Source organism: Piliocolobus tephrosceles, chromosome 8 (genome assembly GCF_002776525.5).
Source record: "Piliocolobus tephrosceles isolate RC106 chromosome 8, ASM277652v3, whole genome shotgun sequence".
In the NCBI taxonomy this organism is placed as follows: domain Eukaryota; kingdom Metazoa; phylum Chordata; class Mammalia; order Primates; family Cercopithecidae; genus Piliocolobus; species Piliocolobus tephrosceles.
In genome coordinates, this window is record NC_045441.1 from 7,826,550 (window position 1) to 7,842,081 (window position 15,532).

Here is a 15,532-nt window from a genome sequence, read left to right on the forward strand (position 1 = left end):
TAAAAATACAAAATAAGCCGGGCGTGGTGCACGCCTGTAATCCCAGCTACTTGGGAGGCTGAGGCAGGAGAATCGCTTGAACCCGGGAGGCAGAGGTTGCAGTGAGCCAAGATCACACCATTGTACTCCAGCCTGAGCAATGAGCAAAACTCCTTCTCAAAAAAAAACAAACAAACAAACATAAGAGGGGAAAAATGAAAAGATAACCAGTGCACAAAGAAATTCTAAATGTTCTCAGTCCCACGTTTTTGCTTGGTAGAACACTTTCAACCCACTGCCATATTGTCATTAGTTTCCCTTACAATTCTATCCTTAACTCTGTCCTTTTCCCTTGGAAGGCCCTTGCCAGTATTCCTGCCTACACACTTCCTTTCCTGTGGGTTTGCAAAGACACCGGAATCTCATTTCCACACCAAAATAACAGACGCCAAAAATGTAAAGTCGTGAGTTTATTGCATATGTAACAAAATGAACCTGACCTCCTGGGCCCAGCCTGCTGTACAATCACTGTTTGTTTTGTGTTTCCAGCTGGTTCCATAACCACATTAAATAGAACTAGTATTTCATTAAATACTTTTGATTTTGACATAAAACAGAACATTAGTGTACAACTTTCACAAAATAAATCAGCGATAAAAACCGTGGGAAGGATAACAAGGATAGCAGCAATACTTAAAAACAAGACATTACAAAATAAATTAAAAGATACATTATAAAGTGGTTGAGAAACAAAAATAAACACATTTTTTAAATCCACACTATGTTTCGGGAAGGCTGCCGTGCGGCACACACCTGGCTGCAGATGGCGGGTGCGGGGACATTTTCTCTGCAGAAGGCCTTTCCTGACATCTCAGATTGGGTGACCACCTTAATCTGAATTCGGACCATACGTCTGAACAAGCTCAGGGGTCGAAATTCGATCTGGTGGCAGATTCTCTTTTTCAGAACTGGAGAGAGCCCTTTTCCTGTCGCCCCGGGCCTCCCAGGCAGCCTCAGCTCTTCCTACCAAAAGCACTGGCAGAGTGGTGTTTGCTACATCCCTGAGTGTCGGCTGACGGCCGCTGGTGAGGGCAAGCCTGAAAAGCCGGGCCCCTGAAGCATCTGGGCAGAGGGGCAGGGGGCATGGCTGGATCGCCTGGGACCACCGAGAGGGGCGACACAGATCGCACGTGAATGGGCTTCGCGCGGACCCAAAGTCCAACAGTCGGGAAGCTTCTACCATTTGCTTGCCATATTGAGTTCTTTGGGGTGGTTCAAAAGGACCAAACAAACCATCGTAGAAACTGAAGGTTCTGGGAGCGCGATGCCACCGACAGGGGAGGCCTGTTTGTTTGGAAATAGTGAACCGGAGCTCTGGAAAGGTCTGCAACACTCACACGACCGATGACAAGGCAGCAAACCCACACGCAGGTGGAAGTGGAGAAGCAGAGACGGAAGGCCGGGACGGGAATGCATGTGTCCGCCGGGGCCACCTGTGGAGGACCCGGGACCCAGCCCTCTGGCTCTGGGCTGAAGCAACACCCGGCCCGAGAGGCAGGGCAGCACCGACCAGCATGGGGCTGGCGGGTGCAGCTGCTAAGGCTCGCCCCCGACTCCTCCCAACAGCAAAAAGGTAGTTTTAAAGGCGTCAAATGCAACATTCCTGCTTCAAAGTCTTTTAAACCATGAGACCCTGGTTTCCTTCCTAGTTACTGCAGATTTTGGATACCACCACCAGGAAAATCAGGTGGGGCCTCCGACCTCATCCCGGAGGCCACTTCCGTTCTTGGATGGGTGTCTCTTCTGCCTCCCGCGGGTTAGGCTCATGATAGAGAGTGGGCTCTCCGGGGGAGGGCTGTAGTTTCCACTTCCTCACCTTCAAGAGGAAGATGCAAGGAAAGGCTGGATAGAGCCACTGGGACACGGGCTTCTAGAACACCTTCAGGAAGCATCATGGTGAATGAGACACAGGATGCGCCCACCTGGGGGGGCAAGACAGAGCTTTTCAAAGAGGCTAAGCCCACCATTTGGCCTGGACTTCTGGAATGGGGGATTAAACTTTCCTCCTGCAGCAAACCTCATTTGGCAGCCCTTCCATTCTAGAACCTCAGCAGCCCAGAAGTTAACAGTGACAAAAAGAACAGATAAAACCGTCGTCCACAAGGTCCTTCCCAGGCCATCTCAGACCCACAGCGGGATCCCAGAGACTTCGACAGCAGTGAAATGTCTTGCTCATCAATTACCCTGTACTTGCCCCCACCCCAAACAAAAACAACAACAAAGAAACCATACAGGAACATTGGTTGCTGCTGCTGTTTTCTGCCCAAGTTCAGCTACTGGAAATCAAGCCACTTTAAGGTAAAATACTGTTTGACTTCTGTGCAAACTGGAAATGGTGTCAGAAACTTCGAGTCTAGGCTTGCTTCTGGCCTTGCTCATCATACGAAGACATCTGGGCAAGTGAACCAAGTAGCAATCGTTAGTGTCACCAGCTGCCACTGGGAAAGGGGCCACATGAGGCAGTGTGGAGCCGTCCCCCTCTGCGGTCACAGGTTTGTGTCCACACCCTACTTTTTGTAGAACAGTATCTTTGGGTGGATTTACATCATCGAGGTTATCCTTTCACCGTTGCTTTTAAGCTAGTTCGCACCAAGTCAGCAGCTATGATAACACAATTTTGTTAGTTTAGCTCTTAGCAGTTGCCGCATCATGGTTTACTAATATTTTAAGTGACACAGTTGATGCTCTTCTGTGGACAACAGTGGCACAGAGGTCACAGCTTTGGGACTGACTGGTTGGCTCTAGGGCTGATTTTGGTCTGCTCTTTTCTACACGCCATGACATGGTGTTTTCACTGAAAAGAAAAGTCAAACTGGACAGATAATGCAGCAAAAGTGGCCCTTAAAAGATGGTTTTTCTCTATGTAAAAAATTCTCAGCCAAGATACCCAGCAAAGAAATATCCTGGCTCCAGGAAAAGCTGCTCCAATTCCTTCTCCTTTCAAAGGGGAAACACATTTTGACTCAAGCTTCCTGCTGTGGCAGAATTCCAATAAGCATACATTATGCAGTTATTTTTCAGTTGGAAATTCATCTGCTGCCCAGAACAGGCTGCTGGGATGTGAAATCTGGAATCTGAGCTCTGGTAAGATATCTAGCAGCTGCTCAAATTGAAAAGGGGCCTCAAGGCTGTTTTGAGATGGAACAGCGGGGATAGCCACCAGTTCCAAACCCTCAGCCAGCCACACTCAGTCCCCTAACTGTGGGTTGATGCTCCCGTAAAGAGCTCAGGGCCGTGAGCCTTATCACCACATGGGTTGCAACCACAGCAGAATATCCTGTGTGACCAAAGCCCTGGCTGCATTTTATTGGATGGGTGATGGAAGTGGGTGGGAGTACTATAATAAAGGAGAGATATATGGGTGGGAGCCACCAACAAAAGTCCCCCATCCCCCTCCCCCAACAGAAAGGAGAGAGACAACCCTTTCCCCTCAGGTGATCCGGAATTCCAGGGCCTCTGCCAGCTTTGCAGGAGGCGCACAGAAGCTGGATGCTTTTGGTCTGGTGGCCATGAGCTAGACTCTGTTGCCTTTGGTTGCTTTTCACTCCACAGCAAACCCGCAGGTCTCCTCCACGGCTGTCAGCAGCTTCTCATAGAGCTTCTCATAGGACTCATATGGTGGAATGTCGATCCGGTTAAAGCTGAAAAAGGACAAAAGAGTGAGAGTCACTGGGTGGGCAGTCCAGCCCCGGGACCAACCTCAAGGCCAAGGACAGGCAGCAAGAAGTGTGTGTGGGATGGGAGAGGAATGGGGGCGGGGTAGGAGTGGTGGCGAGTTCTCCATGTCCCCCTGTGCTTTCTGCTTCTAATACAAAGATTTGTAATTTGTTTTTGCTTTTTGGTAGAGACAGGGTCTTGCTGGGTTGCCCAGGCTGCTCTCAAACTCCTGGCCTCAAGTGAACCTCCTGCCTTGGCCTCCCAACGTGCTGGGACTACAGGCCTGAGCCACCGTGCCCAGTCAACACACAGTAAAGTAAGTCTTGAGCCTTGACCACCAAAACATCACCAAATTACTGTTCACGGCTTCTGTCAGGACAAAGTGCTCCACTTGTTTTTTGTCTGTCTGACTGTGGGAGAAATTCTTTCTCTGTGCTAGGAATGCCTCTTTGGCAGCCCCTGTAACCCAGACTGGCTGTCAGGCAACGTCACCACTAACGATGTGTGGCGTGTCTGTCTGTTCCTCTGGGACTTGATCTGAGACCAAAACGGGGCAGTCTGGAAAATTCCTTGCAAAAACAAAATCTCAAAACTAGTAAGATGACAAATCCTTAAAAGATGAAATGAATACTCAACTTTTGACTCGATATTTCCAGGGGGAAACTCGTTTCCAGTATTTGTGCAAAGAAAAAGACATCCTTTAAGAAGCTACTGTAGCAAACCAAAAAATACAAAATTGTGACCCAGAGGACGCACAGTGACTTCCTGGCTTCTAGGGTAAGCAGTTCAGGAGGGTGTCTGTCTCTACAGAGCTGGGTTCCAGGGTGGGCACTCTTTTCTGTGCTTCAGAGCATACTTTCCACATGCATCTAACTCCAAGCACTAAACTGCTAAAGGACAAAAGCCTTGTGAGTAGGTGCGCAGTCAACATGGTGCGTTCCCGTAATGGATGCCACAGCCACGCTCGGAGCAGGACCCTGGCACCCACCACCACGGTCCAGGACCAGCTGCATTACCTCATTTCACACGTGTGGAAAACCAAGTTGGAATATGGGGTCATTTGCCCCAAATCACATGTCAGAGGGTGTCTCAGCTAGCATTTGATCCCGCATCCTTGGTTTCCAAGACAGGAACCTTCCATCATCTCACTGGGCATCTCAACAGCATCTAGTACTGGTTCCCCCAAGGAAACACGGCTACTGGTCTCAATAGATGGTTCCAGGACAAAGTGCGTGCAAGTGACTGGATTTTTAAACCATACAGGAAATACTCTACTATGGAGACTCATTTTTAAGTTAAAATTTAGGAAGAAAATATTTGCAATAGACAAGGTGCGTGTGTCATAAGCAGGAGTCCAAGAAGATGGGGCTCCAGAAATGTCAGATAAAGTGAAGACCAAAACTAGACAATTTTCCTTACCAACAGGTGTGTGTACATAACATCTGGCAGAGAGGAAGACTTGAGCCTGCTGGAGTGGTAGCCACACTCCACTGAAACACCAATGTTCATTAATGACATGGCTCATAACAAAATTAGTTTCATAAGATACTGTGACAGCCTTTGTGTGGCATGCTGCAAAGTACTCGTCCCAGCTGACACAAGCACTACTGCAAGTCATTGAGACTTGGCATAAATGAAACAGAGTCCTACAAATCAGGAAACAGCTTTAAAAAAATAACATGAGGCCGGGCTTGGCGGCTCATGCCTGTAATCTCAGCACTTTGGGAGGCCGAGGCGGGCAGATCACCTGAGGCCAGGAGTTCCAGACCAGCCTGGCCAACATGGCGAAACCCCGTCTCTACTAAAAATACAAAAATTAGCCGGGCGTGTTGGCAGGTGCCTGTAATCCCAGCTACTTGGGAGGCCAAGGCACGAGAATAGCCTGAACCCAGGAGGCAGAGGTTGCAGTGAATCAAGATTGTGCCACTGCACTCCAGCCTGGGTGACAAAGCAAGACCGTCTCAAAAAAACAAAAAACTAAATCAAGAGAAAATCTATAAATTTTAGGTTCTATATACTGTAAGATTTTACGTTAAGTTTAGCAATAATGTTGGCCCTCTTATATTTTGTTGCATGGCCAGTAAAGCCACTCCATACAGCGTTGTAATGTTGGGGGAAGAGTCGCTTGCTTGAGGGCTTCAGAACTGTCATTCAACTCTCGAATTTCTCCTTGTGTCTCAGGTGCTGTGGCTTTTGAGTTTTGATGATGACAGAAATATTTTAGCAGAGACTCCATCTCCAAAAAAAAAAACAACAAAACGAACGTGAACGTTGGCATCCTCCGGGGCTCCCAGGACGCCGTGACTTCCTGGCCGCGGTGCTTACCAGGTATGGGCCTTCGGAAGGTTGTCTGTGTTCGCGTCTATCAGGTGGATGGTGAACAGCCGGGGCCCTGCAGCGCCTGTAGAACCTTACAAGACAACATTCTAGTTAATGTACTTCAGAGGCACAGCTGTGGCACTTCCCGGCCACACGGCCCCCAGGAGCCAGGGCCCTGACCACCTTCCCACCCCTACACCCAGGCAGGCTGTCCTGTGATAGGGCCATGAGGTTCGCAGGCCCGGTTTTAGGACATGCCTGCAATGGCCATCCAAGTGACAACATTCAGACATTTTTTTGAGACAGGGTTTCTGTTGCTCAGGCTGGAGTGCAGTGAGGCAGTCTCGGCTCACTGCAACACCTGACTGCCGGGTTCAAGCCATTCTCCTGCCTCAGCCTCCCAAGTAGCTGGGATTACAGGTGCACGCCACCACGCCTGGCTAATTGTTATATTTTTAGTAGAGACGGGGTTTTGCCGTGTTTCCCAGGCTGGTCTGGAACTCCTGGATCGCCTCAGGTGATCCACCCGCCTCGGCCTCCCAATGTGCTGGGATTACAGGCATGAGCCACCACACTTGGCCAAAATTCCAACATTTTAGAATATCGCAGGGGGCAGAGCAAGGACTGCTAAGGCCCCTCCTAAAGTGCACCCTGACCATGAGCCTGCTCCAGACAGGCTCCCTGAGGGTCAGAGCTGTTTGCACCCACCCTCTGGAATAGACGACTTGCCCCCCAGTTCTGTGGCGCAGGGAGAGGCACCAGGCCCCTTCTTCCTCAGGTCTTTCCAGACTCAGCCCCAAGTGAGCACCAGGCTGGCCAGCAGCCACCACTGCTGCGGCAAAGACAGCTAGCTGATAGGGCTGCCGGGCGCCGGGAAAGGAGGGCACAGAGGTCACGGGCCTTGGCTTTGCTGCCCCTTGCTCCTGGGTATTCACAGATATTCCTTTCAAGCTGGGCCAAGGTCAGCGGCAGGACAGGAATCCAGGAGCAATGAGGACCAGCAGAGACGCCATCTTTCTGTTGGGCAGAGGGTCTCAGAGTGCAGCCCCCTGCTTCCTGGGGACCTGGGACAGGAAGCTGGCTCCTCCCCCTCGCAGGCCACACCCTCCAAGCCCAACCTCCTGGGGAGTCCGGACAGGCTGCGCCAGGTGGGGGCTTCAGAGACCTCCTGCAGGGCCCTGGCCACTCTGCCCGCCCTGCCACCCTCCCACAGCACCAGCACTCCTTGTTCTGCACTGTGACCCTGTTCGCCTCTGACCCACCTTCTAGACACTTCGGGGACACTGGGCTAAAGTCTATCCAATTATTGGGGGACGAATGAGACCCTTATGACGACAGGGACCATCTCTAAGCGGGAACGTTTTGCACGTGGACCTGCTGTGGGCAAGACAATGGCGCCATGAGAAAAGGGTTGGTCAGGAAGCCTGGATCCCTGCCCTGCCTCACCAGTCACACCTGCCTGTTTCTTCCCCTTGGGGGGATAATAAATCCCACGGCCTCAGTGAGTCTCGGCTTCCTCATCCATGGGATGAGGCTGATAATCCTCATCAGCCAGGCTCTCTGGGTTGTTGGGAGACAGGAATGAGAAAGGCTTTGTAAATGACAGGCACCAGCACGCTCTGGGAGCAGCTGCCATGGTCAGGCTGGTCCAGCAGACAGAGGCTCCCAGATGCGAGCAGGGCTCAGCCTCGAACCCCTTTTTATTCAGGCCGGGCCCCTGGCAGCAAATCCATAGGCAGAGGTCACAATGGAAAAGTCGAAGGCGCCCTGATGGCCAAAGCCGACTGAAATGGAATTAACCTCCTTTTACTCAGCGAGGCAGAGGTAATATTTTGTGTTCACAATGTGTCTGTGTGTCTATCAGCATTTACAGTTCAATCAGCTAAATTTCAGTATGGTGACACCGTTCACCGCACTCCTTCCAGCAACATCCCCTCCGAACCCTCAGTGTCAAAGATGAGGCATTAGGCCGCCGGCCCTACAGGCAGACGGGCACCTTTCCCTCAGTGGCTTAAACAGAGTGAGCATGACATCATCTTTCAGTGTGGTTTGTGGCTAAACGGGTTCATGTGCAGCTCCAAGCTTTGGAGCCACCGAGACTGGGGGCAGTTCCCCCATAGCTCCCTCCCCGGGGTCTTGGCTAAGCTGGCCTCACAGACGCTCTGAAGGCCTCTGCTGGCCAGACCCTCTTGGCTTTTTGGAAGCAGTGAGGAGGGGGATCCACGTGCCCTGGAGTAGCTCCACAGTCTCTGCTCAGCGGGGCCCCACACCTGCTCACACACGGCCTCTGCAGGGCAGAGCATTAGCTACCGGAGAACATTCCGTATGCCATTTTCTAGCCCACGTCTCAGAAAAACACCCCGGCCACCCTCCAGCTCTTCCGGTCCACAGCCTAGTACAGAACACAGCCCCCACAGCCGCGTCATCGAATAGCCCCGCCTCCACGTCAGTCACCTTGCAAAGCCTTGAAGCCTTGGAGCGGGACCCGCGTGGATCCAGTCACAAACTGCAGGAGCCTGGCCCTCCTTTCTTCATCGAATGTCTCCACCGCTTGCCAGAACCACCGCACGATGTTGCTGTCGGCCACACAGTGCTTCAGCCGCGTGTTCGACTTCCAGTCGTTCAAGTCTATTTTATCCAGGCCGCCTATGATCAGCTGAGGAGGTGCAGAAAGGTGAGTTACTTCCAAAATGTATAAACCCACGTCAGGATGTGTCTCCTAGGTACCCAACACACACAACAGTGAAAAGTCGGTTCCCAAGCAAAGCAGCAGCTGTGTCTAAATAAACTAGGCAGATGCCGAGATGGGAAGAAAGCTACAAACAGGAGGCCTGGGGCACATGCTTCCGTCCACCTCCTCCAGACGGGTCTCCAACCCCAAGGACCACAGTACACAGCTGCTGATGGGACGTTATCTTATAACCAAAGCGGGGTTTTTGCTCTGCATGGGTGAGCAGTATCAAAGCACCAATGGGTGACACTGAACAGAGCTACCACCATGAACAAGGGCACGTCCCAGGGTCTCTCCGGGACACGTGGTGTTTCAAGTCTGAAGACAGGAGAATTCCGCAAGAGTTACGTGGGGCTGGGGCCGATGGGGCATGTTTCTGCAACTGGCTTAAAAAAGTTCACCCCTGCTAGGTGCGATGGCTCACGCCTGTAGTCCCAGCACTTTGTGGGGGCCGAAGTTGGGCGGATTGCTTGAGCCCAGGAGTTCAAGGCCAGCCTGGACAACATGGCAAAACCCTGTCTCTACAACAAATACAAAAAGTAGCCAGGCATGGTGACGGGCACCTGTAGCCTCAGCTACTTGGGAGGCTGAGGTGGAAGGATTGCTTCAGCCTGGGAGGTCGAGGCTGCAGTGAGCCACGACTGCATCACTGCACTCCAGCCTGGGCAACAGAACGAGACTGTCTCAAAAGAAAAAAAAAAACATAAAAGTTCACCCCAGAACTAGTGCTCCATCCAAGCTCTTAGCTCCCAAGCTCTCCTCACTGGCAGCAGAAAAACTTGGAGAACAATCTACAAGGTTTGAGCTGTTTGGCACCAGAGATGGATAAGGGCTGAATGAATCACCGTGTTCAAGTGCATGCAGTATGACTAGAGAATACAATAGCCTCTTGTTCTTAGTCTAGGAACAGCCAGAATAAAAAGCAGTAAGTTACTGCTGTGGGAGCACCTGGTTCTCCCCCGCTAAATACCCTGAAAACGAGGGAAGCCACAACCACCTTGAACAGTTTTCTGGGCACTGTTCAGATTTCCTACCGCCAAGCAGACATCTCGCCGGTTACCAACCGGCATAAACAGCCCCCCCACTCTTGCTCTAGTCTGGGAACCCCAACAGCTTCTAGGCTTACTAGGAAACGGCACATGCTGCCCCTTGCAGCAAGGATTTAAAACAGGCAGACGCCAGCCACAAGGGGGCCCCTGAACGCCCTGGGTCAACTCCGCACGGCAGGCACATACCTCCAGTTCCTTCTGGTCAAAAGGCTTCAGCAGGTGTTGAGGGATGAGCTCATTGAACCCCTTCTGCAGAGCTAAGAACTGGGCTTCAATTCCTCTCATAAACCTCCAGTTTACATACAACCTGGAAGAAAAACTCGCAAGTTGGATGCAACACCAAGTGGATTTTCCACCATGGGCAGGCTTTTTTTTCTTTTCTTTTCTTTTTTTTTTTTTTTTTTTGGAGACAGGGTCTCACTCTGTCACCCAGGCTGGAGTGCAATGGCGCAATCTCTGCTCACTGCAACCTCTGCCTCCTGGGTTCAAGCGATTCTCCTGCCTCACCCTCTCCAGTAGCTGGGATTACAGGCGCCCACCACCACGCCTGGCTAATTTTTGTATTTTTAGTAGAGACGGGGTTTCACCATGTTGGCCAGGCTGGTCTTGAGCTCCTGACCTCAGGTGATCCGCCCACCTTGGTCTCCCAAAGTGCTGGGATGACAGGCGTGAGCCTCCACGCCCGACCTGTGAGCAGGTTCTGATATCACAGTCTGACAAACATGGGAACACACTGGGCTCCCCCCAGATCTCTCCACCAAGCCAGACAAACACACCACCAGCTAGTAGTACCAAATCTTGGCATCACGTTAAAAATGACTCAGTGCGTGCCCTGATTCATTCCGATTCGCTCCTGAAAACAGGAGGATTGAACCTGATCTGTCACATCAATTGCTGCAATTTGAAAGCATGTTCTGGCCAGGCACGGTGGCTCACACCTGGAATCCCAGCCCCTTGGGAGGCCGAGGCAAGAGGATCGCTTGAGGCCAGGGGTTCGAGACCAGCCTGGCAACATAGCGAGACCCTATAAAAAGTACAGCACAGGACAGCGTGGCACACAGACGTGCCCACATAGTTCTCAGCTGCAAGTGCCGAGGCCTGAACATGGATTTGCCTCAAGTTAGGGATGGAAAAAACAGAGGGTGGCTTCCTCGGACTGAGCACCAGAGACCCTCCAAAGCCACTGCTCTCTCCTTTGCCTCTGACCTCTGCATCCATAATTAGGTGGTCACTGAAAAGTCCTTCCCCACATGGGCTCTGTCCCTCAGGCCAGGCCTGGCCCCATCAGGGCCCCTCCCAGCAGATCCCCGACGCTGCTGCTGAGCTGTCGGGTTCTGAAAGTCACCTCTGTTCATGTGATCTGATCACAAGCGCCAGCCATCACACAGCGAAGGAGCTACAGCAACCAAACGCAGGCTCAGCCACGCCCCGGGCACCCGGCCGTCCCCCACAGGCAACCAAACGCAGGCTCAGCCACGCCCCGGGCACCCGGCCGTCCCCCCAGGTGGCATTACCGGACATATTCTTTCTTGTTCTCCTCGGTGACCGGCACATTTCTGCCATTGGGTTTCAGTTCATGCTGAAGGATCCTCCCGAAGGCGTTGTGTTCCACGCAGAAGGTGTGGTCCAGTACAGGCGTGATGTCGTTCTCTCTGTTGAAATAAGACAGAAGGATGTAGGTTAGAGCTCTGCCACCACGTGGGGCCACTGGGTAGACAGACAACATTTACGACTGCCAGACCCGGGGCTCCAAGAGAGGACAGCCTCGGGCAGACACAGAACCTGCGTGGGGGCGGCACAGCGACAGGTGCTGGAGGACCTGGAGAGCACAGCTCCGGTTCCAGATGTCCCCACTGCTGGCTTCCACAGTCATAGAAGGCGGGGAGCAGGTTGCTCTACCATCCTGTGGTTTCAGGAGACCCACAACCCAGCTGCTTTGTACGCTGAGTGTAGGAGTCAAAAGGCAGGAATGTGAAGAGGTATCAGGGTCAAAGGGAAATTGACCTGGAGATGAAGCCATGCCAAGAAAATGCCGTTCCCGGCCAGGCGCAGCAGCTCACCCCTGTAATCCCAGCACTTTGAGAGGCCAAGGTGGGCAGATCATGAGGTCAGGAGATCGAGACCAGCCTGGCCAACATGGTGAAACCCCGTCTCTACTAAAAATACAAAAAACTAGCCAGGCGTGGTGGCGGGCACCTGTAGTCCCAGGTACTCAGGAGGCTGAGGCAGGAGAATCACTTGAACCTGGGAGGTGGAGGTTGCAGTGAGCCGAGATCGAGCCACTGCACTCCAGCCTGGGCGACAGAGCGAGATTCCACCTCAAAAAAAAAAAAAAAAAAAAAATTCCCTTCCTCCCTTAGAGGCAGCCTTTCCAAATGCGTCAGTTCAAACACAAAAGCACTCAAAAGTGAAAAGCAGCTCTTGAATCTGCCATCGTTCCTGAGCCATAGGCAGAGTGGAAGATCTTCTTTTTCTTTTTCTTTTTGAGACAGACTCACTCTGACATCCAGGCTGGAGTGCAGTGGTGTGGTCTCAGCTCATAGCAATCTCTGCCTCCTGGGTTCAAGCAATTTTCCTGCTTCAGCCTCCCAACTAGCTGGGATTACAGGCACATGCCACACCTGGCTTCTTAAAATTTTTTTATTTTTAGTAGGGGCAGGATTTCACCATGTTGGCCAGGTTGGTCTCGAACTCCAACCTTTGACTTCAAGCGAAAAGAGCAAGTGATCTGCCCACCTCGACCTCCCAAAGTACTGGGATAATAGGCATAGAGCTACTGCACCCAGCTGAGTAGCAGATTTTCTACCCGATCCCCAGAGTCCCCTCTTCAAGTTGGAACACATGACACATGGGACACAACCAGGAGACCCTGACTCCGACTCACCCACATCTCTCCAGCTGCCAGAGCCTGATCTTTTGTCCCCTTGAAATCTGCAAGGACCCGTGACAGTCACGGTTCATCTCATCACTGTCTGCTGCTCTTAACAGAGTGTTTAGAATAATTCTAAAGCACAGGTAACTAAATGTTCATTTTGTTTTGATACTTGCTTGGCCCCTGTGTAGGTTAACTGGAGACACCCTGAGTATCACACACACCCCACAATGGACCTGGGGAGTGGCCTGTTAACGTCTGGGATCTCACCTTCATCATTCAAGGAAACAATCTAGTCCATGAAGAGAAACCTGTCCAACATCACAAGGAAAATATTTCAACTGAATATTTTTACTGGATCTGGTGGTTTTGTTGTTGTTGTTGTTGTTGTTGTTGTTGTTTGCTGTAATGGGATCTCGCTATGTTGCCCAGGCTGCTCTCAAACTCCTGGGCTCAAGTGATCTGCCCACCTCAGCCTCCCAAAGAATCTCCTTTTCTGTTTCTGGTTATAATACAATGGTTTCTTTGTGTCTCTTCAATTTCACAATGACCCCCAAAATAACACACACACACAGGCACACATGCGTGCATACAGTAGACGCGGTGGTTGGTGTACCCTAAGCCAGGTGACCGTGCGCCGTCAGTCAATACTTACAGGATCCACACCAAGCTCTTATGCAGCTCCGGGTCCACGGATTCCAGGTCTGAGAGCTGGATGGGCTTCCCCAGCAGCTGTTTATAGAAGGGCACCGTGAAGCCCCCATTGATGTAGTGTCCGTGGAACACAGCCAGCCCCATGATCCGCCCCACAAAGTGGAAATAAGACAAGTGGTCCTGTAGGGGGCACCAGAGAACACGAATTTGTCAGCACGATGCCGGCCGATGTGGAATCTCACTTCCCAAGAAGTGCAGTCCCCAAGCTTCTTGGGAAAAGTGTCCCAGAGGCAACCAGACCTACTGACTCAGGGACTCACAGGCCCCGCTCCTGAGCAAGTGAAAGAAGGCTGCTTGTGTAGCAGAAATTTACCTAGATTCGCTGGACAACGTTTTGTATGCTCTCAGGGCCAACACGTCCTCAGAAGGGCCATATAACTGGCAGAGGAGCCCCGTGTTCAGCACTGACTGAGAATTTCACCTTGGTGACAAGAGAGAATTAAACCAAGCCCGGGGCCTTGACACTGTAGGGCCTCGGCACCATGCTGGACACACGCCCAGGAAGCCAGCCCTGCGCTCCCTCCTACGGCATGAGAAAGAAAAGGGCAAGTTCCCTTCCTCCTCTAATCCAGAACGAAAGGAAGGGAGGGAGGGAGAGAAGAAATGCTAAGGGGGAAAAAAGACCACAGGAAAATATGTATGAATACGCCAAGTCAAATAATAACAATTCTAGCTGGCTATAGTTGCTCACGCCTGTCATCCCAACACTTTAGGAGGCTGAGGCAGGCGGATCACCTGAGGTCAGGAGTTTGAGACCAGCCTGGCCAACATGGTGAAACCCCATCTCTACTAAAAATACAAAAACTAGCCAGGTGAGGTGACGAGCATCTGTAATCCCAGGTACTCGGGAGGCTGAGGTGGGAGAATCCCTTGAACCTGGGAGGCAGAGGTTGCAATGAGCAGAGATGGCGCCACTGCACTCCAGCCTGGAGGACGGAGCAAGACTCTGTCTAAAAGAAAAAAAAAAAAAAACAGAACCATTCCAGAACCAGAGCCGTTCTGTTTTTTTGTTTTGTTTTTTTTTTTGAGACGGAGTCTCACTCTTTCACCCAGGCTGGAGTGCAGTGGCGCAATCTTGGCTTACTGCAAGCTCCGCCTCCCAGGTTCATGCCATTCTCCTGCCTCAGCCTCCCAAGTAGCTGGGACTACAGGCGCCCGCCACCATGCCCGGCTAATTTTTTGTATTTTTAGTAGAGACGGGGTTTCACCGTGTTAGCCAGGATGGTCTCGATCTCCTGACCTCGTGATCTGCCCGCCTCCGCCTCCCAAAGCTCTGGGATTACAGGCGTGAGCCACACGGTTCTGGTTTTTAACTCAGGAACCACACATCTCTACTTTCAGGTTTGAATTACGTTCACCTCAAACAATGAGTCAAAACTCTGCTTCCATGTTGGTGAAAGGTTCTTCCGCATTTGAATGCACAAGCAGGGCCTGCCCCGCCTTCGCCTCAGCGGCCTGTGCAGGACACTGGTGAAGGCCATGGCGCCACAGGAGGAGCCCCTGCTGGCTGGCTGCCCGCCCTCGGGCTAAGCGTGCAAACACTGCACTGACTTCCTCATCTCTAAAACCAGCACACTAAGGGTGGCAGCATTTGTGGCTTAGAAAGCTAGTTCTGGAAAGATTCCAGTTTTGACTGGGAGGAGGCTGGACTTCAGAACCCACTCCTTAGAATGACACCATTAACAAATACAGTCATCATTCCAGAGTTCCCTCGAAATGATCATAAAGTGTCCCGAGTGTATGAACAGCTCCGTTTCCCCCTTCATCTCCTTCAACACAACACACCCAGTGACCACAGTCTCTGAAAATACCAGATTGAAATCATCCATCTTAACTCAGTTTTCACTTTACCTCTCCATGTTTTGCTTACCGATGTCTTTGATTAACTCTACAACGAATAGACCAAGAACTGAGAATGAAACTGAAAATCCATCTCAAAAATTCTCCAACTCAATTCCCTACCTCTTTGTTCATTCATACTTACGGGGTTGATTGAAGAATCCGGATTTATTTGCAACATGTAAATATTGTCTGTAGAATACTGGAAGAGCCCGTAGTAAGGATTCAACATTTCATGGCACAGCAAATAAAGCCACTCCCTGGGAGCAAACAACAAAAATGCATTTGATACGTGCTACAATTTATATATAT

General features: G+C 51.3%; 1 protein-coding gene and 1 long non-coding RNA gene across 4 annotated transcripts in view; one reads left to right on the top strand and one right to left on the bottom strand.

Moving 5' to 3' along the window:
• Positions 1-431: 431 nt before the first annotated feature.
• Positions 432-15,532, bottom strand: part of SMURF1 (SMAD specific E3 ubiquitin protein ligase 1) — a 125,744-nt gene continuing 110,643 nt past the window's right edge. For 2 of the 3 annotated variants that reach the window (XM_026447614.1, XM_026447616.1), the window contains 7 exons: positions 15,366-15,480; positions 13,323-13,501; positions 11,310-11,447; positions 9,982-10,102; positions 8,470-8,671; positions 6,022-6,106; positions 432-3,680 (listed from right to left, as the gene is read on the bottom strand). In XM_026447614.1, coding sequence (XP_026303399.1) covers positions 3,581-3,680; positions 6,022-6,106; positions 8,470-8,671; positions 9,982-10,102; positions 11,310-11,447; positions 13,323-13,501; positions 15,366-15,480 — 940 coding nt within the window. In that variant the 3' untranslated portion in view covers positions 432-3,580. The remainder of the gene's footprint in view (positions 3,681-6,021; positions 6,107-8,469; positions 8,672-9,981; positions 10,103-11,309; positions 11,448-13,322; positions 13,502-15,365; positions 15,481-15,532) is intronic. The other variant, XM_026447615.1, reaches the window with a different exon arrangement.
• LOC113219785 lies at positions 4,353-8,123 on the top strand. Its single transcript, XR_003306792.2, has 3 exons — positions 4,353-4,473; positions 5,878-6,024; positions 7,724-8,123. It is a non-coding gene; the product is annotated as an uncharacterized LOC113219785 (long non-coding RNA).